Below are 18,504 nucleotides of genomic sequence, written 5' to 3'. Positions count from 1 at the left end.
TCTAGCATTTGACACAACCTACAAACTGAGTGGCTTATATATCAAGTTTGGTCTGTACTATGTATACCTGTGCATTGCTTTAAAGACCCCATATGTTAAAACGGATGTTGAGTTTTAATATCACTACCTACAGGTTACCAGGTTAATTATGCTTGTTTATATAGTTGGTTAAAACAGATCATATTGGTTTGTATGTACAAATGTCTTTTGCACTGTTCAATATTCCCCTGTTTGAGGATCCATCCTCCCATATCTATGATATGTTTCTCTCTACATCCTATCTCTACCAGCAAGCGGATGGTGGGCTGGCAGTTATACCACTTGCATATAACATATATTTAAGCCTTTGCATTGCCCTGGTTTTAACTGTGACATTCTAAGCTTTTGAACTATACACTGCTCCACTTTCCTGTGACTGAGGAGTGCACCTTTCCCTACTACTATACCGGTCTTCTAGACCGTTATTTATGTACTTTCAATGCTAACTAGGGGTAATATAAAAGTGTTTCTGTTTCTCTGCTATCATAAGCCTAATATGTGTAGATATGCTATTAGATAATAGATGGTATACCAGTCACAGACAGTTACTTTATCTCATCTCTACCTCTTATGCACGCAAGCTGGTTTGTTGCTAACGTTTGACTCACGCATGTTAACCTAGTTTTATTTAATAGAGTACCTAAAGGTTTTATAGATATATAATAATTATGTGTTTTGCATCTCACCCTGTTACAGTTATGCAATTGTTTAAGAGATTATGTTACTCAGCTTGTGCTCGATTGCATGTTGGATTTATATATCTAATACTGCAGAGCATAGGGCCCATGCCCTGTGGTAGATCTATTATCTCTTTGTCCACCCATGTAATCACGATGTAGCCTATCAGAGATTGTCTTACTTATAAGTCTCTTTTATGAGAATCCTACATATGTGTTATGGTGTCTGAACTAATACTAATCCCTGTGGTGAACTAATACTGAGATAGCCAAATACATAGGAGCTAACATTATATCTAAAAACTCCTACTATAATTGGCTTCCACCATTTTATCATGAAGTGAATACTTATGTTATATTACAGACCAGTCTAACATGTTTCAAATGTCTGTGTATCTTCTTAAGCTTCCTTACCTGCTGAGCAATTCCTTCTGTACTATCAACAATTATTCCCTTGCCATAGCTTTTAATTTATATCACCAATCACATTCAAATGACCACCTCCTGCCCCCCACTCCTACCCCTATTTCTATATAATGTACCTCCTTGTTTAGGAGAGCCACTCACGCGGTTTATCTGACTTGTACCGCAACTCTAAATATTAAAAGTATTAATGTGACATTCCTTAATCTCGCCTACATTGTGTCACTAGTTATATATGTCTATGGAATGTCTCAAAGTATAATAAAGATTGAAGCTGAGAGATTCCTTCTAAGTATACAGTACTTAACGCTTCTTGCAGCCCCTAGGGAATCTCTTAATTTTTTCTATTACAAAGCTAGTCATGCATGTCTATAAAATGTTTCCCTTAAATCTCACAAGCATTAATGTAGCACTCATTAAACTCATTTATGTGGTAACACAAGTATATGGTATATCTATGGAGTGTTTCAGTAAATAAGGGAATCTCTTAATTCTCTATGTTATAAAATTAGTCATGCATGCGAATGTCTCAAAGCTAAACTAAATTTAAAAATGTGAGGTATTTATTCTGTATGTTCAAATTTCTTTGTGTTGCAATGTTTGTGACTATATCTCTGAAAGTATATTTGACATAATTTTGTTTTGTTTTTTCTTTCTGTATTAACATACTTCTTGAAGCATGACAAATGTTATAACCTGTTTTCAACCTCAATAAAAATATGTTAAAAAAAAAAAAAAAAACACCTGCCTAAAAATGACAGGGCGGGCCGTGGACTGGATACACCACAAGAGAAATAAATTTATCAGGTAAGCATAAATTTTGTTTTCTCTTGTAAAGGTGTATCCAGTCCACGGATTCATCCATTACTTGTGGGATAACAATACCAAAGCTTTAGGACACGGATGAAGGGAGGGACAAGGCAGGAACTTAAACGGAAGGCACCACTGCCTGTAAGACCTCTCTCCCAAAAATAGCCTCAGAGGAAGCAAAAGTATCGAATTTGTAGAATTTAGAAAAAGTATGAAGCGAAGACCAAGTCGCCGCCTTACAAATCTGTTCAACAGAAGCCTCATTTTTAAAATCCCATGTGGAAGCCACAGCTCTAGTAGAATGAGCAGTAATCCTTTCAGGAGGCTGCCGTCCAGAAGTCTCATAGGCCAAACGGATGATGCTTTTCAGCCAAAAGGAAAGAGAGGAAGCCGTAGCCCTTTGACCTCTCCGTTTACCAGAATAAACAACAAACAAAGAAGATGTTTGACGGAAATCTTTAGTTGCTTGTAAGTAGAATTTTAAAGCACGAACCACATCAAGATTGTGTAACAGACCGTCCTTCTTAGATGAAGGATTAGGACACAAAGAAGGAACCACAATCTCTTGATTTATATTCTTATTAGAAACAACCTTAGGAAGAAACCCAGGTTTGGTATGTAAAACCACCTTATCTGCATGGAAAACAAGGTAAGGGGAATCACATTGTAAAGCAGATAGCTCAGAAACTCTTTGAGCCGAAGAGATAGCTACTAAAAACAAAACTTTCTAAGATAGAAGCTTAATATCTATGGAATGCATAGGTTCAAACGGAACCCCTTGAAGAACTTTAAGAACTAAGTTTAAGCTCCATGGCGGAGCAACAGGTTTAAATACAGGCTTGATTCTGACCAAAGCCTGACTAAATGCTTTAACGTCTGGGACATCTGCCAGACGTTTGTGAAGTAGAATAGACAAAGCAGATATTTGTCCTTTTAGAGAACTAGCAGATAATCCCTTCTCCAAACCTTCTTGGAGAAAAGACAATATTCTAGGAATCCTAATCTTACTCCACGAGTAACCTTTGGATTCACATCAATAAAGATATTTGCGCCAAATCTTATGATAAATCTTCCTGGTGACAGGCTTTCTAGCCTGAATCAGGGTATCAATGACCGACTCAGAGAAACCACGCTTTGATAGAATCAGGCGTTCAATCTGCAAGCAGTCAGACACAGAGAAATTAGATTTGAATGCGTGAACAGACCTTGGATTAGAAGGTCCCGCCTCATTGGCAGAGTCCACGGTGGAACCGAGGACATGTCCACTAGGTCTGCATACCAAATCCTGCGTGGCCACGCAGGTGCTATCAGAATTACCGAAGCTCTCTCCTGCTTGATTCTGGCAACCAGACGTGGGAGGAGAGGAAATGGTGGAAATACATAGGCCAGATTGAAGGACCAAGGCACTGCAAGAGCATCCATCAGTACCGCCTTGGGATCCCGGGACCTGGACCCGTAACGAGGAAGTTTGGCATACTGACGAGACGCCATCAGATCCAATTCTGGTGTGCCCCATAGCAGAATCAGCTGGGCAAATACCTCCGGATGGAGTTCCCACTCCCCCGGATGAAAAGTCTGACGACTTAGAAAATCCGCCTCTCAGTTCTCTACCCCTGGGATGTGGATTGCTGAGAGATGGCAAGAGTGATCCTCTGCCCACCGGATTATTTTGGTTACCTCCATCATCGCTAGAGAACTCCTTGTTCCTCCCTGATTGATATAAGCTACAGTCGTGATGTTGTCACGACTGAAACCTGATGAATTTGGCCGCAGCAAGCTGAGGCCTTGCCTGATGCGCATTGAATATCGCTCTCAGTTCTAGAATGTTTATCGGGAGGAGAGCTTCCTCCCGAGACCATAAGCCCTGTGCTTTCAGGGAGTTCCAGACTGCACCCCAGCCTAGCAGGCTGGCATCTGTCGTTACAATGAGCCACTCTGGCCTGCGGAAACACATTCCCTGAGACAGGTGGTCCTGAGACAACCACCAGAGAAGAGAGTCTCTGGTCCCCCGGTCCAGATGCAGTTGAGGAGATAAATCTGCATAATTCCCATTCCACTGTTTGAGCATGCATAGTTTCAGTGGTCTGAGGTGTAGGCGGGCAAAAGGAACTATGTCCATTGCCGCTACCATGAGTCCGATTACCTCCATACACTGAGCCACTGATGGCCGAGGAATGGAATGAAGAGCTCGGCAAGTGGTTAAGAGTTTTAATTTTCTGACCTCCGTCAGAAATATTTTCATTTCTATCAGAGTCCCTAGGAAGGAAACTCTTGTAAGAGGGAAGAGAGAACTCTTTTTTATGCTCACCTTCCACTCGTGAGATCTCAGAAAAGCCAACACGATGTCCGTGTGAGACTTGGCTAGCTGGAAAGTCGACGCCTGAATTAAGATGTCTAGATAAGGCACCACTGCTATGCCCCGTGGTCGCAAAACCGCCAGAAAGGACCCTAGCACTTTTGTGAAAATTCTGGGAGCCATGGCCAACCCGAAGGGAAGGGCCACAAACTGGAAATGCCTGTTTAGAAAGGCGAATCTGATAAATTGATGATGATCTCTGTGAATAGGGATGTGTACATTTGCATCCTTTAAGTCCACGGTAGTCATAAATTGACCCTCCTGGATCAGAGGTAGAATAGTCCGAATAGTCTCCACCTTGAATGATGGAACCTTGAGGAACTTGTTTAGAATTTTGAGATCCAAGATTGGTCTGAAAGTTCCCTCTTTTTTGGAAACCACAAACAGGTTTGAATAAAAACCCTTGCCCCTGTTCCTCTATTGGGACTGGGCGGATCACCCCCATGGTATGTAGGTCTTCTACACAGCGTAAGAACGCCTCTCTCTTTGTCTGGTTTACAGACAATCGAGAAATGTGAAATCTCCCCCTTGGAAGGGAGTCTTTGAATTCCAGAAGATATCCCTGGGACACAATTTCTAAAGCCCAGGGATCGTGAACATCTCTCGCCCAAGCCTGAGCGAAGAGAGAGAGAGAGAGAGAGAGAGAGAGAGAGAGAGAGAGAGAGTCTGCCCCCTACTAGATCCGGTACCGGATCGGGGGCTACCCCTTCATGCTGTTTTAGAAGCAGCTGCAGGCTTCTTGGCCTGTTTACCCTTGTTCCAAGCCTGGTTAGGTCTCCAGACTGACTTGGATTGGGCAAAATTCCCATCTTGCTTTGCAGTAGAGGAAGCTGAAGCGGGACCACTCTTGAAGTTCCGAAAAGAACGAAAATTATTCTGTTTGGTCCTCATCTTATTTGATCTATCCTGAGGGAGGGCATGACCTTTCCCTCCAGTGATGTTTGAAATAATCTCTTTCAGTTCAGGCCCGAATAGGGTCTTACCTTTGAAAGGGATGTTCAAAAGTTTAGATTTAGATTACACATCAGCAGACCAGGACTTAAGCCATAACGCCCTGCATGCTAAAATGGCAAAACCTGAATTCTTTGCCACTAATTTAGCCAGTTGAAATGCCGCATCTGTAATAAAAGAATTAGCCAACTTAAGGGCCTTAATTCTGTCCATAATCTCCTCTAATGGAGTCTCCATTTGAAGAGCCTCCTCTAGAGCCTCAAACCAGAAAGCAGCTGCAGTCGTAACAGGAACAATGCACGCAATAGGTTGGAGAGAAAAACCTTGATGAACAAAAATTTTCTTCAAGAGACCCTCTAATTTTTTATCCATAGGATCTTTGAAAGCACAACTGTCTTCAAAAGGTATAGTTGTACGGTTAGACAGAGTAGAAAACATAATTTATGTAAGAACTTACCTGATAAATTCATTTCTTTCATATTAACAAGAGTCCATGAGCTAGTGACGTATGGGATATACATTCCTACCAGGAGGGGCAAAGTTTCCCAAACCTTAAAATGCCTATAAATACACCCCTCACCACACCCACAAATCAGTTTAACGAATAGCCAAGAAGTGGGGTGATAAGAAAAAAAGTGCGAAGCATATAAAATAAGGAATTGGAATAATTGTGCTTTATACAAAAAAATCATAACCACCCCAAAAAAGGGTGGGCCTCATGGACTCTTGTTAATATGAAAGAAATGAATTTATCAGGTAAGTTCTTACATAAATTATGTTTTCTTTCATGTAATTAACAAGAGTCCATGAGCTAGTGACGTATGGGATAATGACTACCCAAGATGTGGATCTTTCCACACAAGAGTCACTAGAGAGGGAGGGATAAAATAAAGACAGCCAATTCCTGCTGAAAATAATCCACACCCAAAATAAAGTTTAACAAAAAACATAAGCAGAAGATTCAAACTGAAACCGCTGCCTGAAGAACTTTTCTACCAAAAACTGCTTCAGAAGAAGAAAATACATCAAAATGGTAGAATTTAGTAAAAGTATGCAAAGAGGACCAAGTTGCTGCTTTGCAGATCTGGTCAACCGAAGCTTCATTCCTAAACGCCCAGGAAGTAGATACTGACCTAGTAGAATGAGCTGTAATTCTCTGAGGCGGAATTTTACCCGACTCAACATAGGCAAGATGAATTAAAGATTTCAACCAAGATGCCAAAGAAATGGCAGAAGCTTTCTGGCCTTTCCTAGAACCGGAAAAGATAACAAATAGACTAGAAGTCTTACAGAAAGATTTCGTAGCTTCAACATAATATTTCAAAGCTCTAACATCCAAAGAATGCAACGATTTCTCCTTAGAATTCTTAGGATTAGGACATAATGAAGGAACCACAATTTCTCTACTAATGTTGTTGGAATTCACAACTTTAGGTAAAAATTCAAAAGAAGTTCGCAACACCGCCTTATCCTGATGAAGAATCAGAAAAGGAGACTCATAAGAAAGAGCAGATAATTCAGAAACTCTTCTGGCAGAAGAGATGGCCAAAAGGAACAAAACTTTCCAAGAAAGTAATTAATATCCAATGAATGCATAGGTTCAAATGGAGGAGCTTGAAGAGCCCCCAGAACCAAATTCAAACTCCAAGGAGGAGAAATTGACTTAATGACAGGCTTTATACAAACCAAAGCTTGTACAAAACAATGAATATCAGGAAGAATAGCAATCTTTCTGTGAAAAAGAACAGAAAGAGCAGAGATTTGACCTTTCAAGGAACTTGCGGACAAACCCTTATCTAAACCATCCTGAAGAAATTGTAATATTCTCGGTATTCTAAAAGAATGCCAAGAAAAATGATGAGAAAGACACCAAGAAATATAAGTTTTCCAGACTCTATAATATATCTCTCTGGATACAGATGTACGAGCCTGTAACATAGTATTAATCACAGAGTCAGAGAAACCTCTTTGACCAAGAATCAAGCCTTCAATCTCCATACCTTTAAATTTAAGGATTTCAGATCCTGATGGAAAAAAGGACCTTGAGACAAAAGGTCTGGTCTTAACGGAAGAGTCCACGGTTGGCAAGAGGCCATCCGGACAAGATCCGCATACCAAAACCTGTGAGGCCATGCCGGAGCTACCAGCAGAACAAACGAGCATTCCTTCAGAATCTTGGAGATTACTCTTGGAAGAAGAACTAGAGGCGGAAAGATATAGGCAGGATGATACTTCCAAGGAAGTGAAAATGCATCCACTGCCTCCGCCTGAGGATCCCGGGATCTGGACAGATACCTGGGAAGTTTCTTGTTTAGATGAGAAGCCATCAGAACTATTTCTGGAAGTTCCCACATTTGAACAATCTGAAGAAATACCTCTGGGTGAAGAGACCATTCGCCCGGATGCAACGTTTGGCGACTGAGATAATCCGCTTTCCAATTGTCCATACCTGGGATATAAACCGCAGAGATTAGACAGGAGCTGGATTCCGCCCAAACCAAAATTCGAGATACTTCTTTCATAGCCAGAGGACTGTGAGTCCCTCCTTGATGATTGATGTATGCCACAGTTGTGACAATGTGTTATCTGAAAACAATGAACAACTCTCTCTTCAGAAGAGGCCAAGACTGAAGAGCTCTGAAAATTGCACGGGGTTCCAAAATATTGATCGGAAATCTCACCTCCTGAGATTCCCAAACCCCTTGTGCCGTCAGATACCCCCACACAGCTCCTCAACCTGTAAGACTCGTATCTGTTGAGATTATAGTCCAGGTCGGAAGAACAAAGAAGCCCCCTGAACTAAACGATGGTGATCTGTCCACCATGTCAGAGAGTGTCGTAAAATCGGTTTAAAGATATTAATTGAGATATCTTTGAGTAATCCCTGCACCATTGGTTCAGCATACAGAGCTGAAGAGGTCGCATGTGAAAACGAGCAAAGGAGATCGCATCTAATGCGGCAGTCCTAAGATCCAACATTTCCATGCATAAGGCTACCAAAGGGAATGATTGTGACTGAAGGTTTTGACAAGCTGATATCAATGTTAAACTTCTCTTGTCTGACAAGGACAGAGTCATAGACACTGAATTTATCTAGAAACCTAAAAAGGTTACCCTTGTCTGAGGAATCAATAAACTGATTGGTAAATTGATCCTCCAACCATGAACTTGAAGAAACAACACAAGTCGATTCGTATGAGATTCTTCGAAAATGAGAAGACTGAGCAAGTACCAAGATATCGTCCAAATAAGGAAATACCAAAACCCTATTCTCTGATTACAGAAAGAAGGGCACCGAGAACCTTTGAAAAAAATTCTTGGAACTGAGGCTAGGCCAAATAGTAGAGCCACAAAACTGGTAATGCTTGTCTAAAAAGAGAATCTCAGACACTAAAAGTGATCTGGATGAATCGGAATATGCAGATACACATCCTGTAAATCTATTGTAGACATATAATGCCCTTTCTAAACAAAAGGCAGGATAGTCCTACAGTAACCATCTTGAATGTTGGTATCCTAACATAACGATTCAATAATGATAGATCCAGAACTGGTCTGAAGGAATTGACCTTCTTTGGTACAATGAAGAGATAAAATAAAACCCCAGCCCCTGTTCCAGAACTGGAACTGGCATAAATACTCCAGCCAACTCTAGATCTGAAACACATTTCAGAAATGCTGAGCCTTGCTGTGTCAATTGGGACACGGGAAAGAAAAGAATCTCTTAGCAGGAGGCCTTAACTTGAAGCCAATTCTGTACCTTTCTGAAACAATGTTTCTGAAACCAGAGATTAAGAACGGAATTGATCCAAATTTCTTTGAAGAAAACGTAATCTGCCCCATACCAGCTGAGCTGGAATAAGGGCCGCACCTTCATAGGTACTTAGGAGCTGGCTATAGGTTTCTATAAGGCTTGGATATATTCCAAACTGGAAATAGTTTCCAAACTGATACCGCTCCTGAGGATGAAGGATCAGGCTTTTGTTCCTTGTTGTGAGGAAAGGAACGAAATGATTATTTACCCTGGAAAGAAAGGGAAAGCAAAGTTGACTTAGAAGACATGTCAGCATTCCAAGTTTAATCCATAAAGCTTATCTAGCTAAAATAGCTAGAGACATATACCTGACATCAACTCTAATGATATCAAAAGATGGTATCACCAATAAAATTATTAGCATGTTATAGAATAATAATAATGCTATAAAATTATGATCTGTTACTTGTTGCGCTAAAGCTTCTAACCAAAAAAGTTGAAGCTGCAGCAACATCCGCTAAAAATATAGCAGGTCTAAGAAGATTACCTGAACATAAGTAAGCTTTTCTTAGAAAGGATTCAATTTTCCTATCTAAAGGATCCTTAAATGAAGTACTATCTGCCATAGGAATAGTAGTACATTAGCAGGAGTAGAGACAGCCCCATAACCTTAGGGATTTTTGTCCCAACAAACTCTAATCTGTCAGATGGCACAGGATATAATTTGCTTAAACGTCTAGAAGGAGTAAATAAATTACCCAAATTATTCCATTCCCTGGAAATTACCTCAGAAATAGCATCAGGGAGATAAAACACTTCTGGAATAACTACAGGAGATTTAAAAACCTTATTTAAACGTTTACATTTAGTATCAAGAGGACCAGAATCCTCTATTTCTAATGCAAATAACACTTCATTAAGTAAAGAACGAATAAATTCCATCTTGAACAAATACAAATATTTATCAGCATCAACCTCTGAGACAGAAACCTCTGAACCAGAAGAACCATTATCAGTATCAGAATGATGATGTTCATTTAAAAATTCATCTGAAAAAAAGAGAAGTTTTAAAAGACTTTTATGTATACTAGAAGGAGAAATAACAGACATAGCCTTCTTAATGGATTTAAAAAATAAAATCTCTTATGTTATCAGGAACACTCTGAAAATTAGATGTTGACGGACAGCAACAGGTAATGTAACAGTACTAAAGGAAATTTTATCTGCATTAATAAGTTTGACATGACATGCAATACAAATAACAGCTGGAGAAACAGATACCAAAAGTTTATAGCAGACTTAGCTTGGTAGCTCCAGCACTGTGCAGTGATTTTCCTGTAGTAACTTCTGACTCAGTTGCAACGTGGAACATCTTGCAATATGTAAAAGAAAAAAACAACATATAAAGCAAAATAGATCAAATTCCTTAAATGACAGTTTCAGGAATGGGAAAAAAATGCCAGTGAACAAGCTTCTAGCAACCAGAAGCAATAAATAATGAGACTTAAATAATGTGGAGACAAAAATGACGCCCATATTTTTTAGCGCCAAAAAAGACGCCCACATTATTTGGCGCCTAAATGCTTTTGGCGCCAAAAATGACGCCACATCCGGAACGCCGACATCTTTGACGCAAAATAACGTCAAAAAATGACGCAACTTCCGGAGACACGTATGACGCCGGAAACGGAAAAAAATTTTTTTGCGCCAAAAAAGTCCGCGCCAAGAATGACGCAATAAAATGAAGCATTTTCAGCCCCCGCGAGCCTAACAGCCCACAGGGAAAAAAGTCAAATTTTTGAGGTAAGAAAAAATATGATAATTCAATGCATAATCCCAAATATGAAACTGACTGTCTGGAAATAAGGAAAGTTGAACATTCTGAGTCAAGGCAAATAAATGTTTGAATACATATATTTAGAACTTTATAAATAAAGTGCCCAACCATAGCTTAGAGTGTCACAGAAAATAAGACTTACTTACCCCAGGACACTCATCTACATGTTTGTAGAAAGCCAAACCAGTACTGAAACGAGAATCAGTAGAGGAAATGGTAAATATAAGAGTATATCGTCGATCTGAAAAGGGAGGTAAGAGATGAATCTCTACGACCGATAACAGAGAACCTTATGAAATAGACCCCGTAGAAGGAGATCACTGCATTCAATAGGCAATACTCTCTTCACATCCCTCTGACATTCACTGCACGCTGAGAGGAAAACCGGGCTCCAACTTGCTGCGGAGCGCATATCAACGTAGAATCTAGCACAAACTTACTTCACCACCTCCCTTGGAGGCAAAGTTTGTAAAAACTGATTTGTGGGTGTGGTGAGGGGTGTATTTATAGGCATTTTAAGGTTTGGGAAACTTTGCCCCTCCTGGTAGGAATGTATATCCCATACGTCACTAGCTCATGGACTCTTGTTAATTACATGAAAGAAATAGCTCCCTCCACCTTAGGAACTGTCTGCCATTAGTCCCTTATGGTGTCAGATATGGGAAACATTTTCTTAAAAACAGGAGGGGGAGTGAACGGAATACCTGGTCTATCCCACTCCTTAGCAATAATATTCACAATCCTCTTAGGGACTGGAAAAACATCAGTGTAAACAGGAACCTCTAAGTATCTATCCATTTTACACAATTTCTCTTTGACCACTATAGGGTCACAATAATCTAGAGTTGCCAATACCTCCCTAAGCAATAAGCGGAGGTGTTCAAGCTTAAATTTAAAGGCCGTCATATCAGAATCTGTCTGAGGGAGCGTCTTTCCTGAATCAGAAATCTCTCCCTCAGATAACAAATCCCTCACCCCTTCAGAGCATTGTGAGGGCATATCAGATACGGCTACTAAAGCATGAGACGGCTCACCATTTTTCCTTAACCCAGAGCTGTCCCGCTTTCCTTGTAAACCAGGCAGTTTGGATAAAACCTCTGTGAGGGTTGTATCCATAACTGTGGCCATGTCTTGTAAAGTAAATGAATTTGACGCACTAGAGGTACTTGGCGTCACTTGTGCGGGCGTTACTGGTTGTGATACTTGGGGAGAGCTAGATGGCGAACCCTCATTTACTTCTGAGTGAGAATCATCTATTGCTCTATTTTTAAGTGCTAATATATGTTCTTTATAATTTATAGACATATCAGTACAATTGGGACACAATCTAAGAGGGGGTTCCATAATGGCTTCCAAACATATTGAACAAGGATTTTCCTTGGTGTCAGACATGCTAAACAGGCTAGTAATGTAACAAGCAAGCTTGGAAAACACTGTAATCAAAGTAAATAACACTTAGAAATAAAACGGTACTGTGCCTTTAAGAGAAAAAAAGCTGCACAAGTTCTGCAAAACAGTGTAAAAAAAGCAGTAAACTAAACGAAATTTTTACAGTAGTATTTTACAGCCTTAGTAACTTTGCACAGCTATGCAAATAAACAATTAACCCATTAATGGCAAAACCGGATTGAAAAAACGTCAAAACCGGTAAAAAAAAGACTTTCAGCACCTTGCCACAGCTCTGCTGGGGCGCCTACCTGCCCTTCAGAACGATTTGTGGGGGAAAAAACCTCCTTTACAGCCCTCAAACACAGCAGGAACCATTGGAGAAGCAGTTGGATGTCTCTAAGGAAAAGAAACTGCGCCTATTAGAAAAACACCTGAGTGTCTCTTAATTAACCATGTGGGTTAATTAACCCTAAAACAAGCCACAATGACCCCTTTAGTCCCTTCAAAAAAATGTTATAATTGCATAATTTACTGAACAAACAAAAAGTTTTTTCCTAACAGTGCCACCAGTAACTTATGAGCCCTTTACGCAAGCTGAGATTCCTATCCAAGTGTCTGAATACAGCTTACCCTTCCCTCATGGGGATATTGCCAACCTTTTCTAGAATTAACACAGTCTGTCTAGAAAAAATATAGACTGAACATACCTCATATGCAGCTTAGCATGCAAACCGTTCCCCCAACTGAAGTTTCCTGTACTCTTCAGCCCTTGTGAGAACAGCAGTGGATCTTAGTTACAAAGTGCTAAGATCATAATCCTCCTTGCAGAAATCTTCATCCCTTTTCTGCCAGAGAGTAAATAGTACACACCGGTACCATTTAAAATAACAAACTTTTGCTTGAGAAATAAAAAACTAAAATTTTTGTCACCACACTCGCTCTGCCCTTCCTAGTTTCTTAGAGTAGGCAAAGAGAATGACTGGGGGTGGAGCTATATAGACAGCTCTGCTGTGGGTGCTCTCTTAGCCACTTCCTGTTGGGAAGGAGAATATCCCACAAGTGAGGATGAATCCGTGGACTCGATACATCTTACAAAAGAAAACTTATTGATTGAAGAATCTAAACTAACACCTCACTTTACCTCTTCCTATTACTAACACAGGCAAAGAGAATGACTGGGGGTGGAGGGAAGGGAGGGGATATAGATATATATATATATATATATATATATATATATATATATATATATATATATATATATATATATATATATACACATACATACATATACATACATACAGCTCTGCTGTGGTGCTCTTTGCCACTTCCTGTTAGCAGGAGGTTAAAATCCCACAAGGATGAAATCCGTGGACTCGTCATATCGTAGAAGAAATTTCTATGGCAATTCCTGGGATATAAATTTTAAACTATGCAGAAAGTCTGGAAAAGAGAAAGCTGGAGTACCCCGACTAGAATAAGCCATGGCTCTTAGACAAGAAGTGGAAAGATGAGCAGGGAGCCACACCAAAATTATCCTTACAGAGTATAGTAAACAGTGGTTGGAAAGGTTAAAGTCTAGTCAAAATTAAAAAAAAACGTTTATGATTCAGATAAATGCACGCAGAATTAACCCCTAGGGCAGGGTTTTTTAACTCCTGTCCTAACGCCACTCTAACACGCAAGATTTTCAGGATATCTCAACTGGAGCACACATGAAATAATCAGACATTAACTTGTTCTCACCAAAGGTAATCCTCTTAGGGAATGGAATTGAAAACCCCTGCCCTAGGGGAAATGATATATATTTTTTTAAGGCACAAGAACTTTTGAATGATTTATTCTACTTTATTATAGAATGCAAAAAAATATTTAAATTTACACCAAGAAACAGCTCAAATTTAATACTAAATACTTTTACATTGATACCGTCTATTGTTATTTCTAAGCAATTTTCAGTTAGCTAAAATAAAATTATTATTCATTGGGAAAAATTAAGTAATAAAACACCTACGTCTGGCCATCCTTAACAAATCCTTTTATCGATGAACCTCTGTTGGTAAGGGCAGCTTTTCCTCCAAGGCCAACAATAAGAGCAGTCAAAACAGCACTTTTACCACCTTAATAAAACAAGAGACAGATAAACAAACATTCTACATTTATTAAAATTCAAGATAATAAAAAAAATTAAAAAAAAATATATTCCTTTACAAGGATCAAATGCAGAAATGTATTTTTTAACAAATATACATACATGTGCCTTCCCTCTAAAGACTATATAGAGCCCTTATGAACATAAGCAATCGGAATGTCAAAGCTATTCATTGAAAACTTTATCTCATAAAAACAGTTTAAGTCCCTAAAATGTTTTCCTACACCTACAATTACACCTACTGGGTACAACTACAGTAACAGGGTTACTACTCATCATGCTATGGTTTTGCTCCTGTGCCTGCAGCTCTTTTTAGCCCATTACAAGTGACAGTTAGAGAAGCTCTGCATTTTCACACTGGATACCAGCATCTGGGAGCTTAAAGGACCATTATAGTGATAAAATGCCATCATTTGTGAGAGCATGTCATTTTAGGACTGCATTGGTTATTGGACCAGTGCCAGTTTCTACTCTGGACCAGCAGTATGTTTAACTCCTTTGCGAGACACAACTTAGCAAAGTCACTATTGATAAAATGAAAAGCTCTAACAAATAATAAGATTTTATCATGATAATAGCCCTTTAAAGGAATACTAAACCCAATTTCTCCAACATCCGGTCCACGGCGTCATCCATTACTTGTGGGATATTCTCCTCCCCTACAGGGAAAGGCAAGGAGAGCACACAGCAAGAGCTGTCCATATAGCTCCCCCTCTGGCTCCGCCCCCCAGTCATTCTGCTTGCCACTCTGAACAAAAAATTAACTGGTGGACACTCTTAAGGGCTAAATCGATTGTTTATTTAAGTTTTTATTTAAAGTTTGAAGTGGATTTCACACTTATTATTTGGGGAACGTTTTTTATCACCAGGCACTAGTTAAGACACCTTCCCAGTCAGGAAGGGCCTTTCACTGTATTAGGCAGAGCCTCATTTTCGCGCCATTATTGTGCAGTTTCTTTTAAGTACAGTGCATGCAGATGCATGTGAGAGGGTCTGGTGTCCACTGAAAAAGTTCCTAGAAGGCTTGAAATACCCCCCCTGGGATAGTTGAAGTCACAACAAAGGCTGTGGCTGGGACTGTAGTGGGGTTAAAATTGCAAACGGCTCCGGTTTCCACATTTTAAGGGTTAACAGCTTGAAAATTGAGGTGCAATACTTTGAATGCATTAAGACACAGTGGTGAAAATTTGGTAAAGATTGGATAATTCCTTCATAGTTTTTCACATATTCAGTAATAAAGTGTGCTCTGTTTAACATTTAAAGAGACAGTAACGGTTTTGTTTTAAAACGGTTTTTGTACTTTATTAACCAGTTTAAGCCTGTTTAACATGTCTGTACCTTCTGATAGATCATGTTCTGTATGTATGGAAGCCAATGTGGTTCCCCCTTCAAATATATGTGATAATTGTGCCATAGCGTCCAAACACAGTAAGGACAGTATTGTCACAAATAGTAAGGTTGCCCAGGATGATTCCTCAGATGAAGGAAGTAGAGATAGTTCTACATCTTCTCCTTCTTTGTCTATACCAGTTATCCCCGCGCAGGCGACCCCTAGTACTTCTAGCGCGCCAATGCTTGTTACTATGCAACAATTGACGGCAGTAATGGATAACTCCATAGCTAATATTTTATCCAAAATGCCAGCAATTCAGAGAAAGCGCGATTGCTCTGTTTTAAACACTGTAGAGCAGGAGGGCGCTGATGATAATTTTTCTGTCATACCCTCACACCAGTCTGAAGTGGCAGTGAGGGAGGGTTTCTCAGATGGAGAAATTTCTGATACAGGAAGAATTTCTCAGCAGGCAGAACCTGATGTTGTGACATATAAATTTAAATCAGAGCATCTCCGCGCATTACTTAAGGAGGTGCTATCTACTCTGGATGATTGTGACAATCTGGTCATCCCAGAAAACTTGTGCAAGATGGACAAGTTCCTAGAGGTCCCGGTGCACCCTGATGCCTTTCCGATACCTAAACGGGTGGCGGACATAGTGAATAAGGAGTGGGAGAAGCCAGGCATACCTTTTTGTCCCTCCTCCTATATTTAAGAAATTGTTCCCTATGGTCGACCTCAGGAAGGACATATGGCAAACAGTCCCTAAGGTCGAGGGGGCGGTTTCTACACTAGCCAAACGCACGACCATTCCCATTGAGGACAATTGTGCTTTCAAAGATCCTATGGATAAAAAATTGGAGGGTTTGCTTAAAAAGATTTTTGTACAGCAAGGTTACCTCCTTCAACCTATTTCGTGCATTATTCCTGTCACTACAGCGGCGTGGTTCTGGTTCGAGGAACTGGAAAAGTCGCTCAGTAGGGTGACTCCGTATGAGGAAGTCATGGACAGAATTCACGCACTTAAGTTAGCTAATTCCTTTATTTTAGAAGCCGCTTTGCAGTTAGCGAGATTAGCGGCGAAAAATTCAGGGTTTGCAATTGTGGCGCGCAGAGCGCTATGGCTAAAGTCTTGGTCGGCGGATGTATCTTCCAAGACAAAATTGTTTAATATCCCTTTCAAAGGTAAGACCCTTTTTGGGCCAGAATTGAAAGAAATTATTTCAGACATCACTGGCGGAAAGGGCCATGCCCTCCCACAGGATAGGCCTTTCAAGGCTAAGAATAAGTCCAATTTTCGTTCCTTTCGCAATTTCAGGAACGGACCGGCTTCTAACTCGGCAGCCTCTAGACAAGAGGGTAACGCTTCCCAGACTAAACCAGCTTGGAAACAAATGCAAGGCTGGAATAAGGGTAAACAGGCCAAGAAGCCTGCTGCTGCTACCAAGACAGCATAAAGGGGTAGCCCCCGATCCGGGACCGGATCTAGTAGGGGGCAGACTCTCTCTCTTTGCTCAGGCCTGGGCAAGAGATGTTCAGGATCCCTGGACACTAGAAATAGTCTCTCAGGGTTATCTTCTAGAATTCAAGGAACTACCCCCAAGGGGAAGGTTCCACATTTCTCACTTATCTTCAAACCAAATAAGTAGACAGGCATTCTTACATTGTGTAGAAGACCTGTTAAAGATGGGAATGATACACCCAGTTCCAACTGTGGAACAAGTTCAGGGGTTTTTACTCAAATCTGTTTGTAGTTCCCAAAAAAGAGGGAATTTTCAGACCAATTCTGGATTTAAAAATTCTAAACAAATTTCTCAGAGTTCCATCGTTCAAAAACAGAATTTATGCTTACCTGATAAATTACTTTCTCCAACGGTGTGTCCGGTCCACGGCGTCATCCTTACTTGTGGGATATTCTCTTCCCCAACAGGAAATGGCAAAGAGCCCAGCAAAGCTGGTCACATGATCCCTCCTAGGCTCCGCCTACCCCAGTCATTCGACCGACGTACAGGAGGAAATATGCATAAGAGAAACCATATGATACCGTGGTGACTGTAGTTAGAGAAAATAATTCATCAGACCTGATTAAAAAAACCAGGGCGGGCCGTGGACCGGACACACCGTTGGAGAAAGTAATTTATCAGGTAAACATAAATTCTGTTTTCTCCAACATAGGTGTGTCCGGTCCACGGCGTCATCCTTACTTGTGGGAACCAATACCAAAGCTTTAAGACACGGATGAAGGGAGGGAGCAAATCAGGTCACCTAAATGGAAGGCACCACGGCTTGCAAAACCTTTCTCCCAAAAATAGCCTCCGAAGAAGCAAAAGTATCAAATTTGTAAAATTTGGCAAAAGTGTGCAGTGAAGACCAAGTCGCTGCCTTACATATCTGGTCAACAGAAGCCTCGTTCTTGAAGGCCCATGTGGAAGCCACAGCCCTAGTGGAATGAGCTGTGATTCTTTCAGGAGGCTGCCGTCCGGCAGTCTCATAAGCCAATCGGATAATGCTTTTAAGCCAAAAAGAAAGAGAGGTAGAAGTTGCCTTTTGACCTCTCCTTTTACCAGAATAAACAACAAACAAAGAAGATGTTTGTCTGAAATCTTTAGTGGCCTCTAAATAGAATTTTAGAGCACGGACTACGTCCAAATTGTGTAACAAACGTTCCTTCTTTGAAACTGGATTCGGACACAAAGAAGGTACAACTATCTCCTGGTTAATATTCTTGTTGGAAACAACTTTCGGAAGAAAACCAGGCTTAGTACGCAAAACCACCTTATCTGCTG

At 40.3% G+C, this 18,504-nt stretch overlaps 1 protein-coding gene across 1 annotated transcript in view; it reads right to left on the bottom strand.

Moving 5' to 3' along the window:
- Positions 1-18,504, bottom strand: part of SMC6 (structural maintenance of chromosomes 6) — an 869,177-nt gene that overhangs the window by 784,145 nt on the left and 66,528 nt on the right. Inside the window, 1 exon segment of the mRNA XM_053711237.1 lies at positions 14,248-14,353. Coding sequence (XP_053567212.1) covers positions 14,248-14,353 — 106 coding nt within the window.

This window comes from Bombina bombina, chromosome 4 (assembly GCF_027579735.1).
Source record: "Bombina bombina isolate aBomBom1 chromosome 4, aBomBom1.pri, whole genome shotgun sequence".
In the NCBI taxonomy this organism is placed as follows: Eukaryota; Metazoa; Chordata; class Amphibia; order Anura; family Bombinatoridae; genus Bombina; species Bombina bombina.
This window is presented reverse-complemented; position numbering and strand designations above follow the sequence as displayed.